This window comes from Micromys minutus (genome assembly GCF_963924665.1).
Source record: "Micromys minutus genome assembly, chromosome: 9".
In the NCBI taxonomy this organism is placed as follows: Eukaryota; Metazoa; Chordata; class Mammalia; order Rodentia; family Muridae; genus Micromys; species Micromys minutus.
This window is the reverse complement of record NC_137978.1, coordinates 46,142,743-46,169,859: the sequence shown is the minus strand read 5'-3', so window position 1 is coordinate 46,169,859 and position 27,117 is coordinate 46,142,743. Positions and strand designations below refer to the sequence as shown.

The 27,117-nt window shown below is 44.1% G+C and overlaps 1 protein-coding gene across 1 annotated transcript; it reads right to left on the bottom strand.

Annotated features, from left to right (window-relative positions):
- Nucleotides 1-1,653: 1,653 nt before the first annotated feature.
- Nucleotides 1,654-27,117, bottom strand: SRSF4 (serine and arginine rich splicing factor 4). The gene is made up of 6 exons (XM_080921760.1): nucleotides 26,917-27,117; nucleotides 9,599-9,741; nucleotides 8,761-8,873; nucleotides 7,010-7,224; nucleotides 4,942-5,031; nucleotides 1,654-4,778 (listed from the first exon to the last, which is right to left on the bottom strand). Exons 1-6 carry the CDS (start codon nucleotides 27,021-27,023, stop codon nucleotides 3,983-3,985), a joined length of 1,464 nt encoding a protein of 487 aa, XP_080777886.1. The 5' UTR covers nucleotides 27,024-27,117; the 3' UTR covers nucleotides 1,654-3,982.

Below are 27,117 nucleotides of genomic sequence, written 5' to 3'. Positions count from 1 at the left end.
CCCTATACTGTGTCTGCTAATTATGTACACTTCATGGTAAAGGGAAAGCCTAGGGCCCACACACGACGGGTACACTCTACCACCAAGCACACACTAGTTCCTGTGGTTGACTGAAGGTAAAAGTAAGGATTCTTACAAATAACAGTTTACAAAAACACAAGTGTTTGCCTTTCCAATCTACCCCGATTACCTTCTTTCGCCATGGGACCCAGTGTTGGAAGTGTCAGTGCTGCTTGTGGCCGTCCTCCTAACTGCTCCCCACCCTCATGGGGTGGAGGGAGCAGAGGCCCGATACTGGAAAGGCGTGTGAACTCAGCACCACAGAGCAGACTGCAGTGGCCTTGGTTCTGGGAAATCCTCTATTACATATTTGGGGGTAGGAGAGGCACGGGTATAACTTTCACCATTGAGATAAAAACGAGCCTTTTTTGTCATTGCCACTGTGGGTGACCTGGGCTGGACAGACTGGACCCCTGGGCAGGTTTTCTTGGGTCAAATGTTAGAGCAATTAAAATCCCCACAGCACAGATGGCTCAGTGGGATAAAGCACCTGCTACCAAGCAGTGTGACCCAAGTTCAGTCCGTACAACTCAACATGGAGGGAAGAAGTGATTCCTGAGGTCAGATACCACAGCCATGCACAATTCTCCTCACACACAATTAGTAAATGCAATCAAATATACACAGCAGGGTGATTCATGCTACACTCTAAAAATCTTTAGAACAAGGTCTCAGACCTACCTGCCTTTTCTTTTAAAGTGGGATTACAGGCATGAGCCATGTTCCCAAGTGATTTAAAATTGTTTGGTGCATGTAAGCGGAGACAGCTCTCAGGAACAGGCTCTTGCCTGCCACCTTGTGGGAATCTGGGGACTGAACAAAGATGCTAACCCATTGTGCCACGTTGCCAGCCCTAGGTTTTTGGAAAGAAAGCACATTCAGTCCTACAGCAATCCTGCTCAACTTCCACCGAGACTCGACCTCAACTGTTAACTCACTTGATGTGACGTTATGTCTTCGTGTAACTATCAGACGAATCTTACAAGAGAACTCTACAGCCTTCATTTACCCTGTGTGCCACGCTGGCTGAAGCACACCCCCTTGGCTTTTCATCCTTATCTAATGCTACCCATGCACACCTACCCCACAGTACAGTGCTAGAGATCAGGCCCCTTTCACTTGCAGACAGGACCTTACTCCATCTCAGCCCGCACTCTTCCGACCTTTGGTCAGCCTGTCTACAACACTCCAGGAAACCTCAAAGGGAAGGCAGAACAGTCCTCTGGCTTTTGCTTGATAGTAAGTGATAACCACATGTCCAAAGAGGGTGTCCAGTCTCCATAATGGCCAAATGGGCAGTCTTTAGGATCCCAGACAAGTAGCAGGTTATTTCATGACAAGAGGGACAGTGTTTCCTAACCTCCAAATGTGACCCTAATACTGGAGAGGTTGCATGGCATACTGCATGCAGCTTCCTAGGCTGCAGCAGGGGTTGACAACACATTCTGAGATGTTGCAAAGAGCAAGGTTAATGATATCCACAAGTGTCTGTCTCCCACTGCAAACAGAAGAGGACACCTCACACCTTCCTTGGGTGTCTTTATTCAGAGCTTCACGTTTTGAGAATGCCAGCAAAACCCACCACCAGGGACCTGGGCGCATACAGAATTTTTATATGGTTGCATCTAAAAATCAGTGGTTAGAGTCCATATCTAAATGAGAACTTCCTCATGTCTACCAGAGCTTACTGTAGAAACAATTTGTCTAAAAGCCAGATGAGAACAAAGCTTTTGAGGTGGAAAAGTTTTGCGTTAAATACAGGTAAAATTTTTTTAAAATTTAGGGGCTGCAGAGATAGCTCAGTGGTTAAAAGAACATGATGTTCTTACTGAGGACCTGGATTCAGTACCCAGCACATTGTGTCCCCATCACCTGGATCTCCAGTTCCAGGGAGTTTCTGGCCTCTGCAGGCACCAGGCACACATATGGTGTACACATGTAGGCAAAAAAAAAAAAAAAGAGATGAGCCCATGTTCCCATTCTTACAGGTCAAGTGAGGAGATACCTGTACGACATTCTGAGGTGGATTCCTTACCCTGTGATGATGAGTGCAGATAAAGGGAAGGTAAGTTCATGGGAGTCTGGGTGGTGGGTGGGTCTTTAGTTCGGCTGTGTAGACTGCCCTGGGATTCCATGGTCCAATCTGAATCAAATCACCTACCTCTTCTCCAAGAGCTCAGAACAGCTTTAGCACCACAACCACCCAAATCTCACTGCCATGCCTCATTGGTTGTATACCCTCCCCCAGCCACACTCTGTGACATTAGAATGTTTCTCTGTACAGCCCTGGCTGTCCTGGAACTCACTCTGTAGACCAGGCTGGCCTCAAACTTAAGAGGTCTACCTGCCTTTGCCTCCCAAGAGCTGGGATTAAATGTGTGTCACCAGTGCCTGGCTTGACATCTCTGGCATCTTACACAGAGAGGTGCTGCATTCTCGCCTATAGATCTGCATGTTCCTGTTCTCAGTGCTGCCAAGAGACTCCCCTCCCCACCCCCAGCACGCAAGCTCCTTTCCACACCTCCTCTGGGCAAGTCACTGTTGGCTTGCCTACCACTTGTTCAAACCCACATGGCCCGTGCTCCTCACCACCAAGGCTTTCTTTCTTGCTCAGCAAGTCTTCCACCAGCGTGCTTCCTGAACCTTCTCCAAACCTAAGCCACGGAGGCTGCCTTCCCAGAAGGCACACTTGCCCTTAGTGTTGATCATTTAAAGACAGGTCATAGACTCTGGAAGGGTGAAGACAGTCTGATTTTGTATTTCCAGGCCCTCTGTAGGTCTGGTTTATGGACAGGCAGCTTGAGCTCTAGGGACTCCAACAGACTCCTGCATGGCAGCTGTCCTCCCAGCCACATGTACAAAGAGCCTAGGGTCCACCTTGCCGTGTAGCCCCTCAACACCAGATGTAAGCCACGTCTCAGGCACCTCCTGAACCATGTGACAATTAGTAGAATGACTGGGACAAAGTAATCCAGCAGCATGCCCCTGGTCTCAGTTCAGATCTTACGGTGATGAGAGGATGGTGGGGTAGACTCATGACAAGACGGACAAGCACAAGAACCACCTCTGCTCATGAAGAACTCACTGGCGATGTGGCTTCCAAATGGCCTCATTTCTCCTCAGCTTGATGAGCTTCTCAAGAGAACCCCAGAATCACAAACTCTCGGACACTTGCCTTCACTCTGCTGGGTGAGAAAATCCTTTGGGAAATATTGCTTCTCACCACAGGGAAAACAGGACAGATGACACATCAGGAAATGCCATTTAGATTCAAGCACGGTGAAATTTTGTCAAGCAAAAATAGTCTTTATTCAAATTTAATGGAAACAGGGACCACTATACTTTGCAAGACGGGGAAAAATAAAATTAAAAAAAATTCTTTTCTTTAATATAAAACAATATAATCACAATACCAGAATATGGAGCTCTACAGTGTTACTTCCTATGGGCTATGCAGGTATCCATTTCTCTTGACTGTGCTATTCACAACGTTGTTAAGTTCAGAAACAGGAAACCGAAGTGGTGGGGTGGTGGGGACCGAAGACTTGCACTTTCACTACGTGGCACACATCAAAGGGCATCGATTCAAGGGCACGGTTGGGCTCACCACACCTACCTCCGCCATCACTCCAGCCTGAGAAGCCGTCCAGGTGCCGAGCTCCCTGTAGCCGTGGCCAGGCCTGAAAGCCAAGGCGTTAGGGTGTCCTACTGTGAGTACAGAGAGGTTTGAGGAGCTGCTTTTCAGTGGAGCGGGAAGGCCTGGCGCCGGGAGGCGGTACCGAGGAAGCACTGAGATTGAACAACTGAGACACACCTTTGGGGAGTTAATGTACAGCAGTGACGGGTGTTCTACTTCACTCTTGTGCTACGGCTACCAACATGTACAAAAAACTTCTCGGCAGTTCCAGCGTGCCATAGCCAGTTAGGACCTTGAGTGGGACCTGGATCTAGACCGTGAGGGCGACCTGGAAGCAGACCTGGATGGAGACTTGGACCGAGAGCGCGTTTTCGAAGCTGACTTTGACCTGGAGCGCGACTCTGTCGGGAGATTAGGTTTGGATTTGGAAGTGGATCTTGACCTGGCCCGGGGTTCCGGATTGGGACCCTCGCTCTCACCCTCAGCTCGGCTTTCTCTCTGGCCAGACTCTGCCTTGGCATGTTCTCGCTCCTTTGACACTGAGCGGGACGGTGACCGAGAGTGGTCGGTGTCCTCCTTCTTCTTCTTGCTGCTGCTGCTGACTTTGCTGTCCCGCTTGCTGCTGTGTTTTCGGCTGCGCTCGCTCTTGCTGCGGCTCCGGCTTCGACTTTCTTCCCTGCTTCTCTTCCTGCCCTTCCGCTTGTCCTTGCTTTTGCTGCGGCTGCGGCTCCTGCTGCCCGCTTTGCTGCGGCTGCGGCTGCGACTCTTGAGAAGGCTCTTCTCCTGGCTGTGACCCCTGCTCACGCTTCTCCGCCTCTCCTCCTCTGCTCTCCTCTCCTGGCTCCTGCTCCGACTTTTACTGCCGTGGCGGTTGGGGCTATGGCTCTTGGCTTTGCCAGCACTGTCGTTGTTCTGGAGTTTGTCTTCTGCATGGTCTTTACTTTTGCTTCGGCTTTTGTCTGGGCTGCGGCTGCGACTGCGGCTCTTGTTGTCTTTGCTGGGGCTCCGGCTTTTCTCCTTCTTACTGCGGCTGCGGCTCTGGCTGCGGCTGCGGCTCTTGCTGCGGGAGTGGGAACCTGACCTGGAAGACAGATGTTCTGGGTGAGTAACAGGAGAATGGCCACTTTCTAAGTCAGGAAATGGAGAGAGTGCAGGGCATGTGGGGTATGGAAACAGGGGAAGGATGGCTACTGGACCCCCATTTCCAGGTTGGAAGGCTGGACCAGGGGAAGCTGTAGACCCACCTGGATCGAGACCGGCTCTTTGAATGGCTGCTTTTACTGCTACCACTTCGGCTTCTGCTTTTCCGAGAATGTCGGCTTCGAGAGCGAGACCTGTGGTGAAGGAAGAAAAAAGTTTTAAAGGCAGTCTCATTAACCTTGGCTGGCCCGGAAACTGGTTGGTAGACCAAGCTGGCCTGAACTCAGAAATTCACCTGCTTCTACCTCTTGAGTCCTGGGATTAAAGGTGTGTACAACCCCACATAGGCTAGAAAATTTAAAATTGCCATAAGGGGCTGAAGATTTGCTCAGTGGTTAAGAATACTTGTTCTTGGAGAGGACCTGTGTTCAATCACAGCACCCACATGGTGGCTCACAATCATCCGTAACTCACAGTTCCAGGGATCCAACATGATATGGAGACATGGCTCAGCAGTTAAAACCACTTGCTGATCTTGCAGAGAACCCAGGTTTGATACCCAGTACCAACATGGTGGCACACAACTGTAACTCCAGTCCCAGGGGAACGTATACTTTATCTAGCCTTGGCAAGTAGCAGGCACACACATAATACACACACATATGCAGGTAAAACACTTGCTCCCCCACCTTAATTATATAAAAGATTATCTAATCATATTAAAAAAGGCTGTCTAGAGTTGACCAAGACATTCATTCCTTCAATGAAAAAACATCTGTTCCACATAATAGTCGGGGAATGGTGCACTTGTAATCTCAGACATGAGGCGGACTGTTCCAGGTTAGAGAGACTTAACCTTCTGCTACATGACTGAGCTGGATCCAGGCCACTACAGCATAAAGACACCCATGGAACAACCAGGTAAATATAAATATGGCGTGGATATTTGGTGAAGACATTTATGTATTGAGTTCTTGGGGAGTTTCAGATTAGTGCTGTAAGTTACAATGTCTTTCAAATGAACACAAATATAGTATGAAATACACATATAGGAAGGAAAGAAGAGAGAGAATACTGCAAACATATTCCCACACTGGTCTTTCAACTTTTAGGTCTGACAATAAGCACAGGAGAGGTGTGGGGAAGGAGGCAAGTGCACTGGCGTGAAAAGCAAACAGAGCAAGGCTCAGGGCTCTGACGACAGATGTCGGAACCAACCCAAGTACTAAAACCATGATTCTCAGAGACACAGAAGATCGCTTTGTTGTTTCTAGACATTGCTCAGCACATTTAACTTACACAGATGTGACAGGAGTTAGGTAGAGTACTACTAATGCCACAGACATGAAGGAATATGCCCTCTCTACTACCTCAAGCCCTAGCTTTGAAATCACAGGAAATAAGCAGGCAGCACACTGCACTCTATAAACTCAGTAGTGGGAAAACTTCAACAATGCATGCCAAGTTACATATTCTCTACTCTGAGAAACTAACCCACCCACACTCCCCACCTTTATGAAACACCTCTCTGCTAGAAAGACATAGCCACGCCTAACCATCACCTCCAGCTTTCTAAGCTCTGTCTCCATGAGGATCCTTCCTGACCCCCGGTTCACAATGGCCATCACTTGCTCACTGCCTGTTTTCTCTAGTGAGGGCGGGGAACAGATCTGCCCTATTCACAAATGCCTGCCAAATCTGGTGCTCTCTACCCCCCCTTTTCTTTTTTTCCTCTTTTTGTTAAGGACAGGGTTTCTCTGTGTAGCACTGTCTTAGAACTCACTCTGTAGACCAGGCTGGCCTTGAGCTCAGATATCCACCTGGTTCTGCCTCCTCAGTGCACCACGTGGGATTAGAGGCATGCACCACCACTGCCAGCTTCTACTCCAGTTGCTTCTAAGAATAGGTGCACTGGCCTTATGTTTCTAGCCCAGTTTATGACGCAGCTCCCCAGAGAAAGGTGAGAGGCCACTGAGTCCTGTCTCAGAAAAGGACTTTGCTTCTGTTTGTATTTGTGAGGTAAGAGTTTCACAAACTGTTCAGTTCAAAGTTCTAAGCCACTGGAAGCACATGAAATTATGCTATGAAAGCCAACAAGAGAACACGAGTGGGCTGTCCATGCTGATCAGTGCAATACTGTTGAGTGTCGAACTCATGATATGTCAACAGTACCTTGAGTGACTCCGGCTCCTGGAGTAAGACCGGCGCCGTCTAGAACCTGGCTTGTCTTCAACTAATCTGATTTTTCTGCCGTTGACTTCAGTTCCATCCAACTTTTCCAAAGCTCTTTTCATATCAGAGTACGACACAAATTCAATTACTCCTTCGTTTTTGCGTCCCTTGTGAGCATCTGCATATGTCACTTCTCCTGCCTGACGCATGTAATCCTAAAGAAAAAAAATCCAAGTTAGAATGCAGAAGGCAAGGGAAGCTGTGATGCAAGCGGCAAACACAAGCCATGTCCTTTCACGGCCGTAGATGTATCCTCATGTAGTCAGTGCAGACCAGGGCAGCCGTGTGAACAAAGGGAAGTGCAGCTCAGGGGTAGGGATGGATCTGGGGAAAGGTGTCAGGCCCAACGTCCCAGTGGTAGCATGCGATGACACTTAATAGACATTTGTAGTTTGTGCTCATTTTGTTGAGTTCTGTTCTGCATTTGTATGTACTGAGCATGTCATTTCCCTTATTTGCTATATCACAAGCATGTCTGTTAGGATGTCTTATATATAATAATAGTCACCATCCCTGCATTTTTCTGAGGGTTTCTCAATTGTCAAAGTACAGGTCATACTTAGATTGTGATCATTATCCACAATCCAATCAAGAACATCTCTGTATAAGAAAATTTAAGAGTTACTTGCAGAAGCATGGGTTCTGGATAAAGGGCTAGTAGCCACTCAAACTAGGACACTCACAAGTGAGTATGGATGCAGTCATGGTTAGAGCAGGATGGGACTGTCACGACAAAGTTAGGGTAAAAATGACTGAGGAGAGTGGGGGCAGTGCTTTACATTTCTATCTTCCGTGTATGAATGTTTGCCTTGTATGGATGTATGTGAGCCCCACGTGTGCCTGCTGCTCTCAGAGGCTAGAGGCCAGTACTGGGTCCTTTGGAACTAAAGTTAGAGGCTTTGCTCAACTGAGAGATCTACCTGCTCCTGCCTCCCAAGTGTCAGAATTAAAGAGTTTGAATTGCCATGCGGGTGCAAATCTAGCTCCTCTGAACAAGGCAAGTACTCTTAGATGCTGAGCCACTTCTTCAGCCTTCAGTGTCACCACTTTATCCCAGCTTGCCACACTTACAAAGTAGTGGTGGCTCCTAACATCAGGTGCCATAGTGAGTGTCCAACAGTGCTTTAGGTGCTCACTCCTTATAACCACACTCAGGACTCAGATATAACCACACCCATCTTACAGACATGCACAGTAAATCACAACAGAGTTAATTGCTCAAAGTCAGTGAAGCATTCATCTGGGGCACAGAGGCAGGAAAAATCCAGTATGGAACTATTATTTCATGAAGCAAAGTGGGGGAGGGGTTAATAAAAACCCAGAAAGACACGCTCCAGATTATGGCTGTGAGTAAATCCTTCAAGAGTTGCCTCTTAGCTGGGCATAGAAGTACACATCTTAGATCTCAGCACTCAGGAGTCAGAGACAGGTAGATCTCTGAACTGGAGCCCAGCCTAGTCTACAGAGTGAGCTGGGGCTACATAGGGAAACCTTGTCAACAAACAAACAAGCAAGCAAGCAAGCAAGCAAACAAATAAAAAAACCACCAAACCAAATGGAAAAAAAACCCCAAACCCCACAACTATTTAGAACATTTAGAATGTAGGGTGTGTAGGTCCTTTATGCCTGGTAAATAAACTCATTTCCTACTCTCACCCATGCCCAGCCTTAGAAAAGTAACCAGCCCAAACCTTTAGATCTTGCCAGCTGCACCGACTTGACAAATTCTCCACAATAAGTCTGTATTCTGTCCGAGTAGGAGGACCGTATTTATCGCGGCCACTTCTTCGATAACCATATCCACCTTTAGATGGTTCAAACAGAAATCATATGGTGTAAGAGATGACACAGCACACTCTTAAAATGTGTATCCCTCCCTAAACAATAATGTGTATTTTAATAAAGCTTCATCTTTAATGAGTTTAAACATAAAAATTCAGCTAAGTTATAGGCATACTTATTCACCAGTTAATATTTGTATTTTAAATTAGAATGTATAAATTAAAAATATCAATTTAGAAAAAGCAAATTATTAAATCAGTTACTATTATTACTCATGGTTATTAAAATTTTTGTGAATTTTTTTTATGAAAAGAAGAATACGCAGGCACCTATTTCAGGTAATCTCATCTGTGTTTGAGGGAGCCTCACCACTGATGTCTAATGGGATATGATTGTGGTCATCGCATGGCTTCCTGTTTTTTGGTCAGCCAAGGGTCACCCATGGAAAGGTTACCAAGGTCAGCAAACAAACACCTGGTCATCTTAGCCTCAAAGGATTCTTTTAATTAAAATTGAGGTCTTTGTTAAATATATGTCAAATTGCATTGCAAAAGAAAAATGTTTTAAAGTATTAAATTCATGATATCGAATATTAAATTTTTATTTACAATTCTGTATTTTAAAACATATACTCTTATAGAAACAGCTTAAATATCCACCTTTAAATAAAACATCAAAATAATTTAAAAATTAGCATTTATAACAAAAGGTATGTTATTGATACAAATATATCCTTCAAATGCTTACTGCGTCCAGAACCGTAACTGCCATCCCGACGTGGGCCTCGGGCATGCTCAACAATGACTCGCTCACCACAGAGGTCTTTGCCATTCAGTTCATAAACAGCATCATCTGCATCACGCAGATCATCAAACTCCACAAAACCATACCTATAAGAGAGCAAACAAAACCTGGTTGGCATCAGTGACATCCAGCTTCACTAATGTGTCAGAAATCAACGAGGTTCATGCTTAGCACAGGCTAGGGGTTGCAAACTAAGGGCCAACTTTCTCTTTTCTGTAGCCAAGACCACCTGTCTTTGTGCCAAGGGGCAACTAACTGCAAGAGTCAGAAGGCTGTGTTAAGTCTGGCAGGAAGCAGCAGCAAGGCTACTTGGTTTAAGGAATCAATGGGTGCGTTTCAAACACCACATGAAAGCTCACTCTTTTGCACTTTTACAAGTGGTGTCTGTCCTAGGTGCAGCTGGACTCCCCTGATGCACTGTTGCATTAACTGTTGAGTCATATTCAAAGCAGGTAAAAGGTATCAAGTCTCTTTTGTCAAAAGTTTCAAACTTCCTGTTTCCCTACCTAAACAAATTAGTCACAAATGAACCAATTCTTCTAGAAATTACTAGCCATTTACTTCCCTGTGTGATTTGAAGTTCGTTTCCATGATGTCTAGAAAGGCTGGAGTGATCTACATACAACTGTACCAGCTAATTTCTATCACATTACTAGATACTTTTGAGAGATAGGGTGGTTTAATACATGTGAGGGAAGCCCTCCCCACCCCCTAAATCCTTTTAATGCCTGCTATAAACTAGTTTAGCAAAGTACAAAATTTGTAAAATACTTACAAGCAAGGTTAAACTCTCTTGAATAAATTTTAGTTTGGTCTATGAAAGGCCTGCTTTGTGAGCACTGTCTGTATTTTAAAACCAAAATCATCCTTTGGATCCTGCCCAGTCACAAAGGTGTTACAAACCAATTCTTTAGACTCTGACAAGCTTGTGCACACAGGCAAACGATGACCCTCTGTGCTCAAACATACCGACACCGGACACAGGCCCCAAGACTTGCCAGGGACGACAACAACAACAACAACAACAACAACAACGTCTCAAAAAAGTTTTGGGGGTGGTGTTGGATGGTTAGGTGGGGTTCACAGTGGAACCCTGGAGGGCCTTGAACTTCCCATCCTGTTGACTTAGCCTCCAGAGTGTGGGGATTACAGGCATGCATGTACCACTATGCCTACCTAGTTCAGTTTCTTGAGTTTGTGATATACTAGGTTAACTTGTCAAGTGAGAAATCAGAATTGCCCAAATTCACCTTAACTAAAGAGTTCTTTCCAAACAAAGCTCCCAAGGTACCAATAGTTGAGGTTGTAAGGTGGCAAGAAGCAGGGCAAGCTTCAGAGAGTTAATTTATATTATTTAGACAGTGTTTTGCCTGCATACCAGAAAAGGGCACCAAATCTCATTATAGATGGTTATGACCCACCATCTGGTTCTAGGAAGTGAACTCAGGGCTGTTGGAAGAACAGCTCTTACCTATGAGCCATCTCTTTAGCCCCTGGAGAATTAATTTCTTTAATCACTTTTTTTTTGGTATGTATCATGGCTCCTGTTAGGAATTGGCTCCCTTCTTTCACCAAGTGTGTTTGTCCCAAGGATTGGACTCAGGTGGTCAGCCTTGGCACAAAGTACCTTTACCTACTGGGTTATCTTGGTGGTTTTGGTTCCCCTTTTGTTTTAGAGGTGTTTTTATGCTGAAATGTCTGAGTGACACTGAAACTTTAAAAGGCACCGATTCTCCATTAAAAAACAAAAAATAAGACAAAACAAAAAAGCCCCAACAAAACAAAGCAGACACACCTAGTTACTTAAGAGGATATGTTTTCAGAATACTTGCCCATGTAGCTAGCTCTGTGGAGTCTTTTAAACTGACTTCTACAGGCTGGAATGAGAGCAGCTTAGAAAGAATAGTCTTGAGCAAGCATGCTACTGCCATTTGTGAAGGAAAACAAAATAAAGCCTCCCCATCACTCACGGTGCTCAAAACTGCTCCAGTCACTGAAAACCATTAATGGATCGGAACTGACTTTCCCTTCCTAGGTAAATGAGTCATCAGGGAAGTGATCATTTAACAGAGGTAGTTGTTATTTTTTTTTGTTTGTTTGTTTGTGTTGTTTTTTGTTTTTTAAAGAAAAGGTCTTACTATAACCCTGGCTGGCCTTGAACTCATAGAAAGCCATCTGCCTCTGACTCCAGTGCTGGGATTAAAAGCATGCCCTACCACATCTGGCAAGGTGAAATTTATAAAAAAGCAGATTAAAAACAAAACAACAAACAAAGTATGGTCCTTTCTGTAACTGTGCAGACCAGACCTGGATCTTTACTGCTTTTCTCTGCTCACAGCTTCCCTGCTCTGGCACCAGATGAGCAGACAGTAAGTAGGATAGGCAAGAACACCTGCCAAGAGCCCACTGAGATGGCTCTCTCTCTCTCTAAAGCGGTACCCATTTGCTCAGTACCAATGATCAGAAATGAGTTAGAAAGGTCACAACAGCACTGATCCCTAAAGACTAAACCAATAAATTACAAGAAAATTCAAACAGTTAAGGTTTATAACTATACATCAAAGAATCACAAAATCCAAGACCCTATCTATACTCTGCAGAGCAATTGAGGCAGGAAGCCCAGCTGCAGTGGGCTTAGTGAGGCTTCAGCTTAGACTCCATGGGACATAGCACTCAGCAGAGATCACTCTGTTCTATGGCTTAGATGCAGAGCCCATGTGTGACCTTTTCAGGGAAACCTGTGATAGTCTATCAGGTGAGGCACAGTCATTTAAACATAAATTAATGCTCGGATAGACCAGTCTTGACCAGCTGAGGCTGAAGCAAGACATAGGACAATTTGTGATGCCAGAGGAAAATGACCTATGCAATCTTTCCTAATATTTACTCCTAAAAACTACCCAGGAGATCACTTAGCCATTATTTGACTAAACCAAATTGTTGACTTAAGGTCCAATTTATTTAACAGGAAAACTTTGGTGGCTTCTCTGTGGAATGCTTTAAGAATCTATCAAGAACATTTTATAGCAAAGTTCAGATTAAAGACCAAATCAGGCATCAGACTGTGACTAGCTGAAACCACAATAATAACACAGAGAAAAAGCAGAATGGTGAGGAATTCCTCCTCTGAGGATGAACAGACACTAGATCAGCTATTTCTACCAAACACTCTTTGCATTCTCCAAGCAGGTCCAGTGAATGGACTCTGAATAAGCAGCAGCCTGGGTAACAGTGACAAAATGTCACCTAGTACTATTCATTAAACATTCTCCATTCTTAACAATGTGACTGTATCTAATATTTATAGCATTCAAGAGGCAGGCACCAGTAACCCTGTTTCACAAATGAGAAACTGAGGCACAAAAGTGAAAAACTCTCACTAAAAACTCAGCAGGGATGGTATCCAGAGAGTTTTGACTCACATCTATTAAGATGGTCAGCAAGCCCTGGCCCCTGGTCTGGCTGTAGGCCCAGTTCTGTTAGGATGCTTACTTCCTTTGTGCTTAGTTGTCAAGTGAGGGTGCATACTACATACAACTAAGGTTTGTCCCAACACGTAAGTATGAGAAACATTAAAATCTACACTCCAAAGAGCAGGTCAAGGATAAATTAAAATTTTTACTGTCTTAAAAGATATCTTTCAAAACTATGGATCCCAAATGAGTTTTAGACACCTTAGCAGTCCTTCAGGTGAAATGTCACATCTTCAAAAAGCAATTTTTTTCCGATGGGTATCAGTGATCCTTCAAAAAAAACCAACCTGCATCCCCTTTAAAAAACGATTTTTTTTTGTCGCCCCCAACCCCACTTTCTCTGTGTATTCCTGGCTCCCACTCTGTGAACTATGCTGGCTTTGAACTCAAGGTTAGCTTGCCTCAGCCTCCTGAGTGCTGGGATTAAAGGAATATGCAACCTTTGCATGGCTAATAAATGTTTTTAAATTTAAATATTAACCTGAACACCATTCCCTTTGTACTTTACAGAAAATAACAAGAAACTGACCTATTTTCAAAAACAAAACCAAAAAGAAAAAAAAAACCAAAAAACCAAAACAAAAAAAAAAACCCAAAATAACAAAGCTCTTTGGAATTTTCTGTCTCTGGGTAGGGAAGGATCTGAGGCATGCAAGTGACTTTATCACACGACACAGCATCTGGTGGAAGCTGTAAGCCTCACAAACACAACTTGGACAGATAGATTTCTCCGGTTCTACCTATAAACCCACGGCTGCTGCATTAGAAGTATTGTCAAGAGACTCCAGTATGGAAAGAGTAAGCATGAGGGAACTGGGGAGAGAGAACTTAAGTGCAGGCCCTATCTAGGAGAGACCACACCTCACCTTACTCAAGGGCAGCATCATTTCATGCCTTCCCTTACGCTATGTGTAACCACCACCACACACTACACTTCAACTAAACAAAACAAAAAAATCTTCTCTTCATGTTTCTTCTACCGTGTCTTCCCAAAGTGTTTCCTCTGATCCTGGCATATCCTATCATAAGAATGAGGGGAGAAAGGAGAATTGCTATCACTTTCTCCTTTAAAAAAGTGAACTTTGTGACTCTAAAACAAGTCCAGCAGGGTATGTGGACAGCATAAAGCAAAGCCCTGTTGCACCCATAGCTCAGATCTTTGGTCCATACACACCCCTCTAGTCTTCTTTATCCACAGCTGATGTCCTTAGGTCAAACTGAAAAAGCACAAATGGAATGAGTTTTCAGTCCATGGTCCCTTAAGATGTCCAGTTTAGAAATGCTCATCACATTTCTTTCGAGTTACTACCCAAGCTCACAGTGCTGCCAAACAGGCTTTCTTTGACCCCAGTACTTGTAAATACCAAAGGTCCTGCATTCCACCAGGTTTGCCTTTTCCTTTATGTCCTACTCGAGGACTCCACTCATCTCACCCTCTTCACAACTGAGAACAGGCCTGGGGAGAAACGATAAGCATGGCTGGCCTGGAGTTGAGCTATTCAACGGGCTAACTGAGCAGGTGTGACTAGAGGGTGCTGTCGGGGAGTGGCTACAAGGAGCAGGGAAAGCAAGCCTCCATGCGTAACTGGACACCCACCAACACTGCTTACCGAGGAGCAAGCCTCGGATGGTCTCTCAAAAAGGAAAATGTGCCCCTTTCCACAGTGGATCTCTGCTCACCTTTGTCCTAAAACTGTGCCACATGCTTTTCTTTGTATGTGGACATGAGAGTCCTCAGCCAAGCATCAGCAGGATGTGAGTTTTGCTTTCCCAATGTGGTGAGCCATTCCCACATTCACTCATTTTCCTTGTAAGAACCGAACCTCTCCATGGCTGGTCAGGATTAGGGATGTTGCTGTAGCCAAGGAAAAATTTTCATCTGTTGAAGTAAACCCACAGGGTGGCTTGAACCCTCAATCTAGAGCCAGTAGCACTGTATTTTGAGGGCAGAGCCCTTAAATCTGCCCTGAAAGAAATGGTATTCAGTGAACAGGAATCAAACAGCTTTTAAAGCACTCAGTAGATCCTAGGCTTCAACCAACTTGGGTCTTAAGAGGCGAAAAGGGCACAATGACCAGATAGTAAAGAGTAATTCTTGAGAGCTGTACAGAGTGCACAGAAACCTGTAGAACTAAGACAGTTCTACAGCCAACTCTCATGCTCAGGTGAGGCCAACTTGGAGAAGCTTGTGGATGAGAACAGTGTGACTGCCCTGATTCCTCAGGTCTGCAGCATTCCAGGGCATCAGCAGCCAGGCCCTCACAGCACATGAACCAGTGTCATTTACTGCTTAGCATCAATGGTCATGAATGTGAGCTGGCTTCCGCAGTGACTGAGGGAGTTTACAACCCACAGTGGCAAGCTGCTGCTCCAGGAGCAGGTTCCTGAGACCCTTTCCTATTCTGAGACAGGAAGGAGGCTGTTCTTGGCTTTCTGCCCTCCCTTATTTGTTTTTAGTCTCAGAGGAGGGAAGGCCATCAAGGCCACTCAGAGAAGGTGGAAGACTTACCCGTGCTCACTCAGTGGCAGAGCTGGGGTGCGACTTCAGGGCTCACCATTACCCAGCCTGGGGCTCTTTCACGTCGGCAAACTGGCAGTTCCCGCACACCAAGAGCTCTCTGCTTAGAGCTAGTGTGGATTCCTGGTCTGCAAACGGTTGGCCACAGCTCAGTCTGCACTTGATCTTTCCCCACCTTCAAAGAAGAAAACCTACCTCATGATTTCTCTCTTCCAGAACCCCTGATCACCTGATTCACTCCCAACAACCTTGCAATCATTTCTGACTACTCTCCTCTGGTTATCCAGACTGTCTCCTGTCAAGTTCAATCATTCTCTCATTTTACTGGACCCTTGGGACTGTATTCCAGACTACAGCTATTTTATCTCAGGCAACTTGTCTCTACACTGTAGTGGGAAAAGCCAGCAGCTAAATTACTCTTGCTTAGAAGTCTATACCTCCTAATATCTTTATATCCTTCTAAACACCTTGACTACACAAGCTGAATCCCTCTGCCCTTCCTGCTTATGGCTGAGAGCGCCTCCTTCAGGAGGCCTCAGCACCTTGCATACTTGATGCTCACCCAGCCGCTTCCCAGGCACCTCCATCAGTTTTTCATCTTACAAGGCAATGCTTTTTAAGCATCATTTCTTCAGCTGTGCTGATCCTGCACTTCATTATGAGGGCTTTCACATAAGAGGCTAGCACCTGTTGGCTGTTTAGCACAGCACTTGGCTTACAGTAAATATTTTCTTATCTGTAATATTTCATTTGTTACTCATAATAAATGTAAAGAGTGAATTATTCTTCTCACTCATGAAGAGATAACTAAGGCTTGGAGAGGACAGGCAGCTTGTTCCCAGTCAGGGAGCATCTATGTGGTAGAGCTGAAAATGAACCCAGGCTGAGGACTCTTGAATTTCAGCTTTACTTTAAGCCACAGATCCCAAAGCCTTTGAAAGGCAGATGGCTTCTCTTATTCTCCCACAGTCCCAAATAGAAATCTTTTCTATTTAATAAGCACTGCTGCTTGATTTAACCATAATCTAACCTCAGATAAGCCAGGTGGTAGCAGTTTTTTGATACAGCAGGGTGCAGTCTCCAGAGAAAAAGGACACTGGTCTCGGGGTAGGGTGAAGCACTCTAAGCTGGGGCATGAGACAACCGGGTTACTTTCACTCTTGTCTTTTGGTTCCCATTAGCCAGTGTCAGCCATCTGGTCCTTCCGAAAACATGTGTGGGTTCAGAACATAACAGACTAGAAGAATAGAGGAAAAATAAGATTATTCTGTGCAATCTCCATTCTAGAGGTCCCGCATCAACCCCTGCAGTCTGTCTTTGCTTCTGAGGCTCAGCAAAAATTAGATCAGGATAAAGATACGTGGAGCTAGTTGTGCCGATCTGAGTATGATCATCAAAGAGAACACTTAAGGATACATTTAATTAGTTTTGCAAAAGAACGGTGACTGGGGCCAAAATATTTTGTATTTATGGACAAATACTGAGGAGAAAAAAAAAGGGCCAGAAGTCAAATACTAGGTTTACAGACTTCCAATTGCAAAGACTTCAGTAGCAATGGATGATACATATCTAAAACCTGATTTATTTTTGACTAATTCCAAGCTATTCCACCCCACTAGGACTCTTTCTTCAAATTTCTCTGTAATAATCAACTCCTATTTTTCTGTCTTGCTATTTGTCAAACATTACAGGAGCACACATTGCTTTACTCAACTTTCCCAACTCTGAGGCCCATTGCCACTCCTAGACAGAGAATTAAGACCTGGAGCTCTTGCTGGGTTTCTGGCCAAGTGTATGCAAAATTCTGAGTTTCTTCAAACTCAGTTCCTAACCTACAACCTGCACCCCATCAGGCTCTGCCACCTCCCAGACCCAATGGAAAGTAGTCCTTAACAAGACAGGTTGGAAAAATGGGCTCCAGGAGCACAGGCATATAAGGACAAATGCCCACATTCTAACCACAACTGTGAGCACAGTAAAGGCAGAGGAGACTCGGACTAACTGGAGTGTATGACTAGAGGGTGTGGATACTAATACGTTGCAAATGATTATTTTCTACTAAGCTACTAGTGGAAACAAAAATAACTATAAAGATTTCAACAATTCAAGGGCTCTGAACTCATCAATGAATTAATCTATGAATGAGCACATAATGTGATGGAACTATCAGGAAGTAGTGGAAACGTCTGTGAGTGTGGTCTAGTTGGAGGACATAGGTCATGAGCGTGTATTTGGGGGACATATGCACCATTTCTACTTTTCTGTCTTTTGATCATCACAAGGTAGGCCGTCTCCACCACCACAGGTGCAAGGTGACAAGACACTCTCCTTAACAAAGCTCCACAGCTAAGGAACCAGCTAAGCATGGATTGGGATCTAGACAATGGCCAAAATAAGTCTTTTTTCTTTTAAGTTTATTTGCTCAGGAATTCAGGCACAGCAATGAAAAATGACTAACATGAAGTAAATCATCTGATAAAAAAAAAAAAAAAAACCCTCTAAAGATGCATTGCTAAATTCAGGACTCAATGGAGATTGAGGCCAGGGCCTTAGGCTTGCTAGACAAGTACTCCACCACCACTGAGTTAAATCCCCAACCCAAGCCCAGGGTCTTAAACCACACTGCAAATACCAGACCATCTAAAGGAATAGTCACATACTGGGGTGAGAAAACAGGAACAATCATTATAAAAAATAAAACTTACTCCAGAAGAAGTAGATTTTTAAAGCCTTAATTTGTAATTATTTGGACAGCCTATCTGCCAAGTCCCATCGCCCTAAATGGTTAATAAACTTAGCAGGCTGGTGGTGGTATGGTTAGTGGTAGTGGTGCAAGGCCCTACAACTGTGTAGCCCTGGTTGTTCTGGGAACTCTGCAGACCACCAGGCTGTACTACCAGGCTGTCCCTGAATGTAGAGATTCACCAGCCTTCCACACAAGGTCTTGAAACATTGTTATAGAGCTAAGTTGGCTAAGCTGCTTCTCTGAGCTCTTACCATATTCTTAGCCCAGGAATGAGATACCTAGAAAACAACACAAACTATTTAGTTTGAGGATCTAACTATACTAATTATAACCTCCCTGGCATAACTAAGTGGTTATTTTAAAGCAAAAAAAAAAGTTGCTTTCCTTTTTTTTTTTTGAGGCAGTTGGGGGGGGGGTCCACAATTACACCCATGTCTCTTTCAATTTTCTGTCTCTCAAGTCTTACACTAAAGTTCATGAAGCTCAAACACAAACTAAAAACAAGTGTACAGTACTCATTATTACTAATTCAGAACACATCTCTTGGGACACAGAATAACATGCATCACCATGTCCATTATGCCCACTCACCAAAACAAGGATATATCCAAATCCATACTAATGCCACACAAAGTTAGCTCTAAACAAAGCAGGGAGCAGGTTGTCAGGTGCTAATAAGCTTCTTAAAGCTCATACCTCTGGGACCATTTTGGCTGTTTACATGTTGCTCTTAACTACCCTGGGTAGCAGTCTATTCTATTCTTTTCCACTTCAACTCTGTTAAAGATGCCAATGCCAAGCTTTTTTTTTTTTTTTTTTTTTGAGATAGATTTCCCCTAACTGGCCATTTCATTATTTTTATAAAAATGTCAAGTTCTTTTTGCTCTACTGCCTCACTGCACCACATGATACATGCCCCACATCTTGCCCACCTTGCCAGACTGCTTTCAAAGCTTCCTCAGTCCCCTCCTCTCTCTAGGTCTTGGGAGTCTCTTCTGGCACTAGCTGTACACCTTTGGCTATCACCTCTACCTTGGGGCTTTGCTCTCAGCACAGAAAAGTTACCCAGGGTTTGCCTTAGAATATAATATGGCTAGGTAAATCCAGAGCACAATCCTTCACTTGAAGGATATTCTAAAATCAGAGGCTACAGGGATGACAAGATACTGAAATGTCTGCAGACACTGACACACATCCTACTCCAGGTAGCCATGACTTCTGAGGGTTAACCACTCCCCATCGATTCTCTGCCAAGGCCAGCATTATAAAAAGTACAACCTGTCTCACTCAGTTTATAAGAAGCCTCTAGAAAAAGACTACAGGGTGAACAGGCCAGGGAACCAAGATTACTGCTTTAGGCAGAAAAGGAGCACAGGAGAATTGCCTGTCACTGCAATGCTATGGCTAACATGTGATTGAAAATAATCTGCGCTTTCCAGAGCTTTCAAAAACTCATCCTGTAATCTTGGCCTGTCAACCACATGCCTCAGTTTTCTATGAGCACAAACCAGGGATACCGTTTGTTTATAAAGTACCTTGATATCTTTAGCTGAAATAGAAACTATATAGCTAGTGAGACAGGACAATGGCTAAAGGTCAAGCCTGGCAACCTGAGTTGAATCCTGGGAAACCAAGGTAGGAGAGAACTGACACCAGCAAAATTTCCTGTGATTTTCATATCCGTGCCATAACATGCCACCACCCCCATAAATGGATTAAAAAAAAAAACCCAAACGTATAATGAAGCTGTTAATATTTTCTAGTTTTTACAGTTCAGTGTTATCCCACATATAAGTACCATTCCAATACTTTCCCAGATATGTGAAGTACTTTCCTTTAGAGAATGCAAAATACAATTGTCTGTGTACAGTTTACCTAGAAGCCCCACAAATCTCCACAAACCCAAGCCACATATATTATCCAGCCAACACTTTGTGCTTTAACAAGAGACATCTCATGAAGCTCTCATTTACGTAGTCATCTCAGAGAAAAAAACAATACACTAAACCAAGAATAGAATTTTTAAAATGTCTTGACCAAATAATCACATGTAATGTTTATTCATAACACAAACCAAGGTCTGGCACTCAAGAGGAGAGAACCTGAGTCAGTAATTTATATTAGAAATATTATTTAAAGTATAGTCTTGTTTCTTGGTATTGATTTCTTAGAAGAGTTTAAATTTCCCATGTTTTGGGGAAGAAGTAACATAATAAAATGGATTACATTTGTAATAATTACACAACTATTAAAACAATGACAGAGTATTACTTCTTCCAGGGTCCTGTCTTTTCCTGTCTTTAAAGACAAGGTCTCACAGGATCCTGCTGTCTGAGTAGCCAAAGATAACTTGGTTATATTCCTGATTCTGCTGCTCGCACCTCCCAAGTGCTGGGTCTACAAGAGAATGCCACCACAACTGGCTAGCTTTGTTGATTTTTTGAGACAGGATTTATTTTTACTCCCTCCCCCCCTGTCTTGCCCAGATTGTTCTTCAACTCCTGGCTTAAAAGATCCCCAGAGTGTCACTTCAAGCAGCAAATATGTTAAACAGTACCATGGTTCAATGCCAGTGGGGTAGCCACGATGCATGCATTCTTAGCCACTGCTGCCTTTCTTGTAATTGGTATGGTTATTTTTGTGACAGGGTCTCACCATGTGGCACTAGCTGGCCTGGAACCCACAGAAATCTATTTGGTTCTGTCCATTGGGATTAAAAGTGTATGCCACCATGCGTTAAGAACTTTGTTCCATGAGATGTATCTTAGGACATAATACCAAAAAGGTTTTCATGCGTATGACATCCAATTCAAGGCTATTTGTAACAGCTAGTATCAGGGGACAACCTAGGGGGAATGGCTAGGTAAAGTACTCAGCTAGACGAGGAATTTTAGGCAACCAACAGTAAAGATTTCAAAACAACAACAACAATAACAACAACAACCATACAAGCCAAAGTAGAAAAAGTGGCATGCTTAGCATGCATGAAGCTCTGCGTTGAACCCCGTACTGCATAAAATGGAAAAGGTGGACCATATGCTATAATTCCAGCCCTTGGGAGAGGTAGGAATATCAGAAGATCAAGGTCATCCTTGGCTACATAGTAGGTTTGAGGCTAGCCCTGGCAACCAGACAGGCTACAATATGTAGTCCAAACAGGGTCTAACTGTAATATGTAGTTCTCACAGGCCTTGAACATACAATCATTTTGACTCAGCCTGCTAAACGATAGGATTACCATAGTATATCATTAGAAAGCCTCTAAAGACATTTGACATCTCTTTTCTGGTTTTTGCATTGACTAAAATTACCTACAAGCTATACATAGTTCTCAATTCTCCTAGGCTAAATGGGGGGGACCCCCCACAGGGCTTAAAAACAGTATAATAAAGTTTAGTAGAAAATTCAGAAATTAAACAAGGGAGGTAATGGGACTGGAGTGGTTACTAACACTGGCTACTTTTCTGGACCACTTAGGTTCAGTCTCCAGCAACCACATGGTGGCTCCCAATTGTCCTTAACACTGTCCAGGAGATCTGACAGCCTCTTCCAACACCAGAAACCCATGTGGTACAGACATACATGAAGGGAAAACAACCATATATATATACATAAGATTAGATAAAGCACACAACCTTTTGGTCTGGAAATCAAGGACTACCAGAAAACATAACATAAGAATGCATATTTATTTTTATGCCCAAATCCTAAAAATATGCCTGAAGTTTTACATAAAGAATATTTCCCAGTGCTACATATACATAAAATAGTGAAAACCAAAAAACAACCTAGCTTTAATTGCATACATTACATAGAATTTATATGTAGCATTTCTATATAATCATTATAAAATCAAACTGTAGAGGTTAAGAGGTGTGGCTCAAAGGTAGAGTGACTTGTCTACCATGCAGAAAGCCTGGGGTTGGATCCCTAGCACAATACCATATCATACAAGGCAGGTTGTTGGAGTCAAAGACTATTCACAAAGACAGACCAGACTGTTGCCAGGCAAACAGGCAATAGTGTGCCACCTGATCCCAAGTTGGTTAAAAGAAGTGGGGGGGGGGGGAGGAAAGAGAAACAAGGAATGTATGCATATATAGCTTGGCATGGTAGCACATACCCCAGAAAAGACAGGTGCATCTGTGAGTTCAAAGCCAGCTTGGCCTACACAGTAAGACCCTGTCTCAAAAACTAAGCAAACAACAACAACAAAAAGATGAAAGGAAGAGAGAACTGTCTGTGAGGAAGCTGTAGAGATGACAATGTCAAGCCATGTGCTCCAATGGCAGACAGGGTCATCTCTGGATGACCTCCCATCCTTTCTCTATGTTAGAAAAAAGTTAAACATGGAAAACTGTCATAATGGCAAATATACTATACTTTGAATAAGTGTGTCAGCCACCATGGCCCAGCCTATAAAGAATCTTTAAATTTTATGTATAAGGCTGTTTGTTGGGGAACTTTTTAACAAAGCGACTGACTCTCTTGTTAGGTAAGCAGTAAATTAACACAGAACCAAATTCCTACCAAATACTTGAGACATAATTTCAAGTGGGACACTGCTTTTAAGGCTTGCAGATAGATGGCCTATGGACACAGTAAGGTATGGGTAAGTGGGGCTTCAGTAAGGGGAATCGTACCCTTTTTTGGCAGTGGCTCAGCTCACCAGAAATCTATAATCTGGATTATTACCTAACTAGAACTCCTTCATTCTCCCTCTTTGGAACAAGCTCCTAAGAAGGCTTCCGTCCATGGAGAAAATGCCTGTGTAGGTTCTGGGGGTGGTAGAGATTCCTTTCAACCAATAAGGCCCAGTGACAGGGATGGGGAAACAATAGGGATCTAACTCACTGCAAGAGTTTTTAAAACACCCCTCCTTCCCCAGTTCCATACCACTTTAATTTTAAACAAAGATAAAGACAAAAACTATCCAGTAATACCAGAAAAATATAAAAATCCACCAATTTAAAGCTTCCTATCGAAACTCCAACTGTCTTCCACTTCACAATGTTAAATATAGGCTCACTTTCCCTGGAGTGCTTTAACTAATGAAGAAAACTTCAATAGTTTAGAACTTACTCTAGCTCTTAAGCAGGTAAATCACTTAAGGATGGAGTAAGTTTTACTCAGAAAATAAAAGGATCAGCAACTGAAACTACAAGATGTTTGTGGTAAGAGAGAAACTGTTGTACATAAAAACAAAACAACCTTCCACATATTACAACAAAGTGATTAATAAAAAGAAAATCAATACAATTACTAGTAGTTTTGTCTCCTTGAAACTCCCAGAATCCCCTCTGGTCCGGCCACTCTTGCCCAAAGTTGGCACCAGGTGGTTTATCAGGCAGGTAGGAATGTAGGAGCTAACCTAATCACGAATGGTCAATGTGGCCCCAGGGAGATTTTGCATCACATTTGTAGTCCCCAGAAGAACCATGTTTCCAAGTTCTTTAAAACAAAAGCAGGCAAGGAAATGTTGAACTGCTTGTATGTATGTCTCAAAAAGACCCAAAAAAAAAAAAAAAAAAAAAAAAAAAAAAAAAGGCCACAAAAGCCTGTGCTGGACATGAAATCTTTTCCAAGTATGGAGCATGCTACCTAATTAATTTTCAACTTTACCTACAACCCATTTGCCAATATCTAAGATATCTCACCTTAACAAATGTGAACACTCTTGCAATGCTTTAAAGCCGCATTAATCTAAAATCTGCTTTAGAGTTTCAATCCAGAAACATAAGGAAATCTACCATCATCCCAGGTTTAAGACCATACACCCCCCACCCCACCCCCACAGCTACTTTTCCTTTTGTTCTACTGCTTCTTTCCAGCACCTCCATCATCCGGTCTTCCTTCTGGGCATCAGTATCACCTGTCTTCTTCCGGAAGTCATTTTCCTTTGCAATGATTTCAGAATGATGCTAGGTTGTACTGCATGGAATTAGTGTCTGTCACATCTGTCTTTGAACCCAGAAGTAACTTCCCATTCCTATTTCAACCTTAATCTATGATGGATTTCATTCACACAATCCATTATTTGGCAATATAAGAATCAAAGTTCCTAAAAGACTAGGCAGTTAAAGTTCTGCGCGTGTCTGTCCTCTTAGATTTCCCTGAGTTGTTCCAGGCTTCCCCTCAGTCTATGAATTCTATTCATGATTTAAAATTTAGTGCAAAACTCCCTTAAAAAAAATCTTTTTATTGTTTACCTTTATTTTATCCTTTTAATTTTATTTTTATGTGTATGGATGTTTTGCCTGCATGTGTAACTGCTCACCACATGCCTGCCTAGTGCTTGAGGAAAGGTGTCAAATTCTCTAGGACTGGATGGAACAACAGTTGAGAGCTCCCATGTGGGTGCTGAGAATTGAACCCAGGTCTTCTGGGAAAACAGTCAGTGCCTCTAGGATAGAGCCATCTCTCCAGCCCCCTAGGGTAAAACTTTAGTAGTTGTTTCTGGTTTGGAGTTCAATTTCTATGTCCTTCATAAGGTTTGATCCCAACTAGATTATTTGTTACAATTGGTCCTTACTGGACCACTTCTTCACCGATTCCAACATAATGTATTTCTGGACATCTCTCTTCTTTTCAAGCCCTAGTAAATCCATACTTCAAAGCTCATTTTAAGAAACATCTATTCTGGGCTGGAGAGATGGCTCAGTGGTTAAGAGCACTCACTGGCTGCTCTTCCAGAGAAACTGGGTTTAATTCCCAGCACCTAATGACAGTTCTTGACTGTCTGTAACTCCAGTTCCAGGGGATCTGACACCCTCACACTGACATACATGCAAGAAAAATCATCAATGCATATAAAAGTAAAAATAATAAAAAAGAAAATCAATTTTAGTAAACTACCCCACATTTTAGTTGTCTGAGTTTTAAGTGAGAACACGCATTCCTTGAATCAAAATGCATGTCAATCCTAACAGGATAGTCAGGAACAGTTCTGTCTCCATCATTTCATATAGTATAGCCTTGGTATCTGGTTGGTGCATTAGTAATTTGATCAAGTCATCAGTTTTGCCCTGCTACCTTTCTCAGCTCTCACCCACTCCTTGAGAAAACAGAGCTCACCAAATACAGTTACCAAACACTAACCTGCTAAAATGCTTCCCAATGACTCTATTACAGCAGACGGCAAAAGCTTTATACCTCTTCTACCTCACCTTCCTTTTCATGAATGAGAAAACAGGTTCAGATAAACTGTCACTTGCTCAAAGAAACTTAAAATTGAGAAGCCAGGTTTGACTCAGACTTCCAAAACCCATGTTTCCCCCACAAAAGTTATTCTGTCAACTTAAATGAGCAGCAGGGAGGGGAAAGGGGGAGTGTAATCTCTCACATGTAAGGTAAGTATCACAAAAACAATCCTCTCATGTCGTTTGGTACGTTCTGTAAAAACTGTTAATTAAGTTCACCGAACAAAACGAGAAATTGTGTATGTGAATCGAATCCAGCATTCATAAACATTTTATCGAAGTCTTGTTGTCAGCAACAAAAATTCTTCTAAGCGTCAATTCGAAATCCAGTTTTGGCTCATATGTAACTCATACTAAGGTATATTTCTTCTCAAATGTCAGTTACTGACTGGTTGGTCTCACTGGACCAAACGCAAAGTCTAAAAAAACAAAAACAAACAGGAAAACCAAGGGTTCCAACACCCGAGGTTTAGTGCTTCCGATGCCGTGCAAAAAGATGCTCTACATTCTCCAGGCCTGACAACTCATCCGTTTCCCTCGAAACCCGGTAGCTTCTGCGAGCTCCGTTTCACTAAAGCAGATTAGGAACACAAACCCAGACCGTACGGGGGAAGCTGTTAAGTGTAGGCAATTTGGAAATGTGTCTCTCTCTACCTGCACCAGCAGTCGCCGCAGACCTAGCCAGGAGGGTCCCTAGACACTCAACAAATTCTACCACAGCAGTCATTTTTCTGGCAAGTTGGGAGAGCCGAAACCACAGAGTGGAAAATCTGTAAGGACTCCCTCAAGATAACGAGCTAGGACTTTAATTTACTCTCGTAAAAGGAGCGGGCAAGGCTTTCGGCGCGGCAAGACAGTACTTTCGAAACTGTCACTGCACTGCTAAAACTAGAGTCTCCCGCCCAAAAAAGTGTGGCTCACGGAAAAGCCAGAGCGGGAAGCTTCAGGTCGGTCAGGCTGGGAACCAGGGAGAGGAGAGCCGGAACCGTCCTCTGCTCCCCGCAGCCCCAGAGAGGGAGGCCCGCCTCTCTTTGGAGACGAAACAGGCTTCGGACCCGCGGCCCAGCGACGGAAACCCAGGCCTCCCCGGCGCCCGGAGCCTAACCCGGGCCTCCGTCCCCATTATCCCGCCACCACCCCCGCCCGCGCAGGCGCAGTGGGAGCCGGGCCTACCCGCGCCCCCGAGGCGCCGCCGCCATGGCGGAGCGGAGGAGGCCGGCGGCGGCTTAGCGCCCAGCGAGCCCCGCGCTCGCGTCCCCGCAGCCTCCCAGCCACTGCCGCGGCCCTGTCAGCCCCCCGGCCGGCCCCTCCGCCGCCCTCCTCACCCGTTCTTCAGATCCACCTCCAGGATCTTCCCGTAGCCCTTAAAGAAGCGCTCCACATCGCGCTCTCGGGCCTGGTAGCTCAGGCGTCCGATGTACACCCGCGGCATCCCGGCGGCGGCGACTGGCCCCGGCCCCCCTCAGGCGGCGGCGGGCGAAGGGAAAGCGCGACGGCGGCGGCAGTAACGGGCGGGCAGCGGGACG

Bases quoted from the DNA above. Each gene is read 5' to 3' on its own strand.
- SRSF4 (XM_080921760.1), bottom strand. From the start codon at position 27,023: ATGCCGCGGGTGTACATCGGACGCCTGAGCTACCAGGCCCGAGAGCGC. The intron at 9,742-26,916 runs GTGAGGAGGGCG...GCTCTCTTATAG, and splicing joins GAGGTGGATCTGAAGAACGG to GTATGGTTTTGTGGAGTTTG. The intron at 5,032-7,009 runs GTACTGTTGACA...CCTTCACCACAG, and splicing joins AGGAGCCGGAGTCACTCAAG to GTCTCGCTCTCGAAGCCGAC.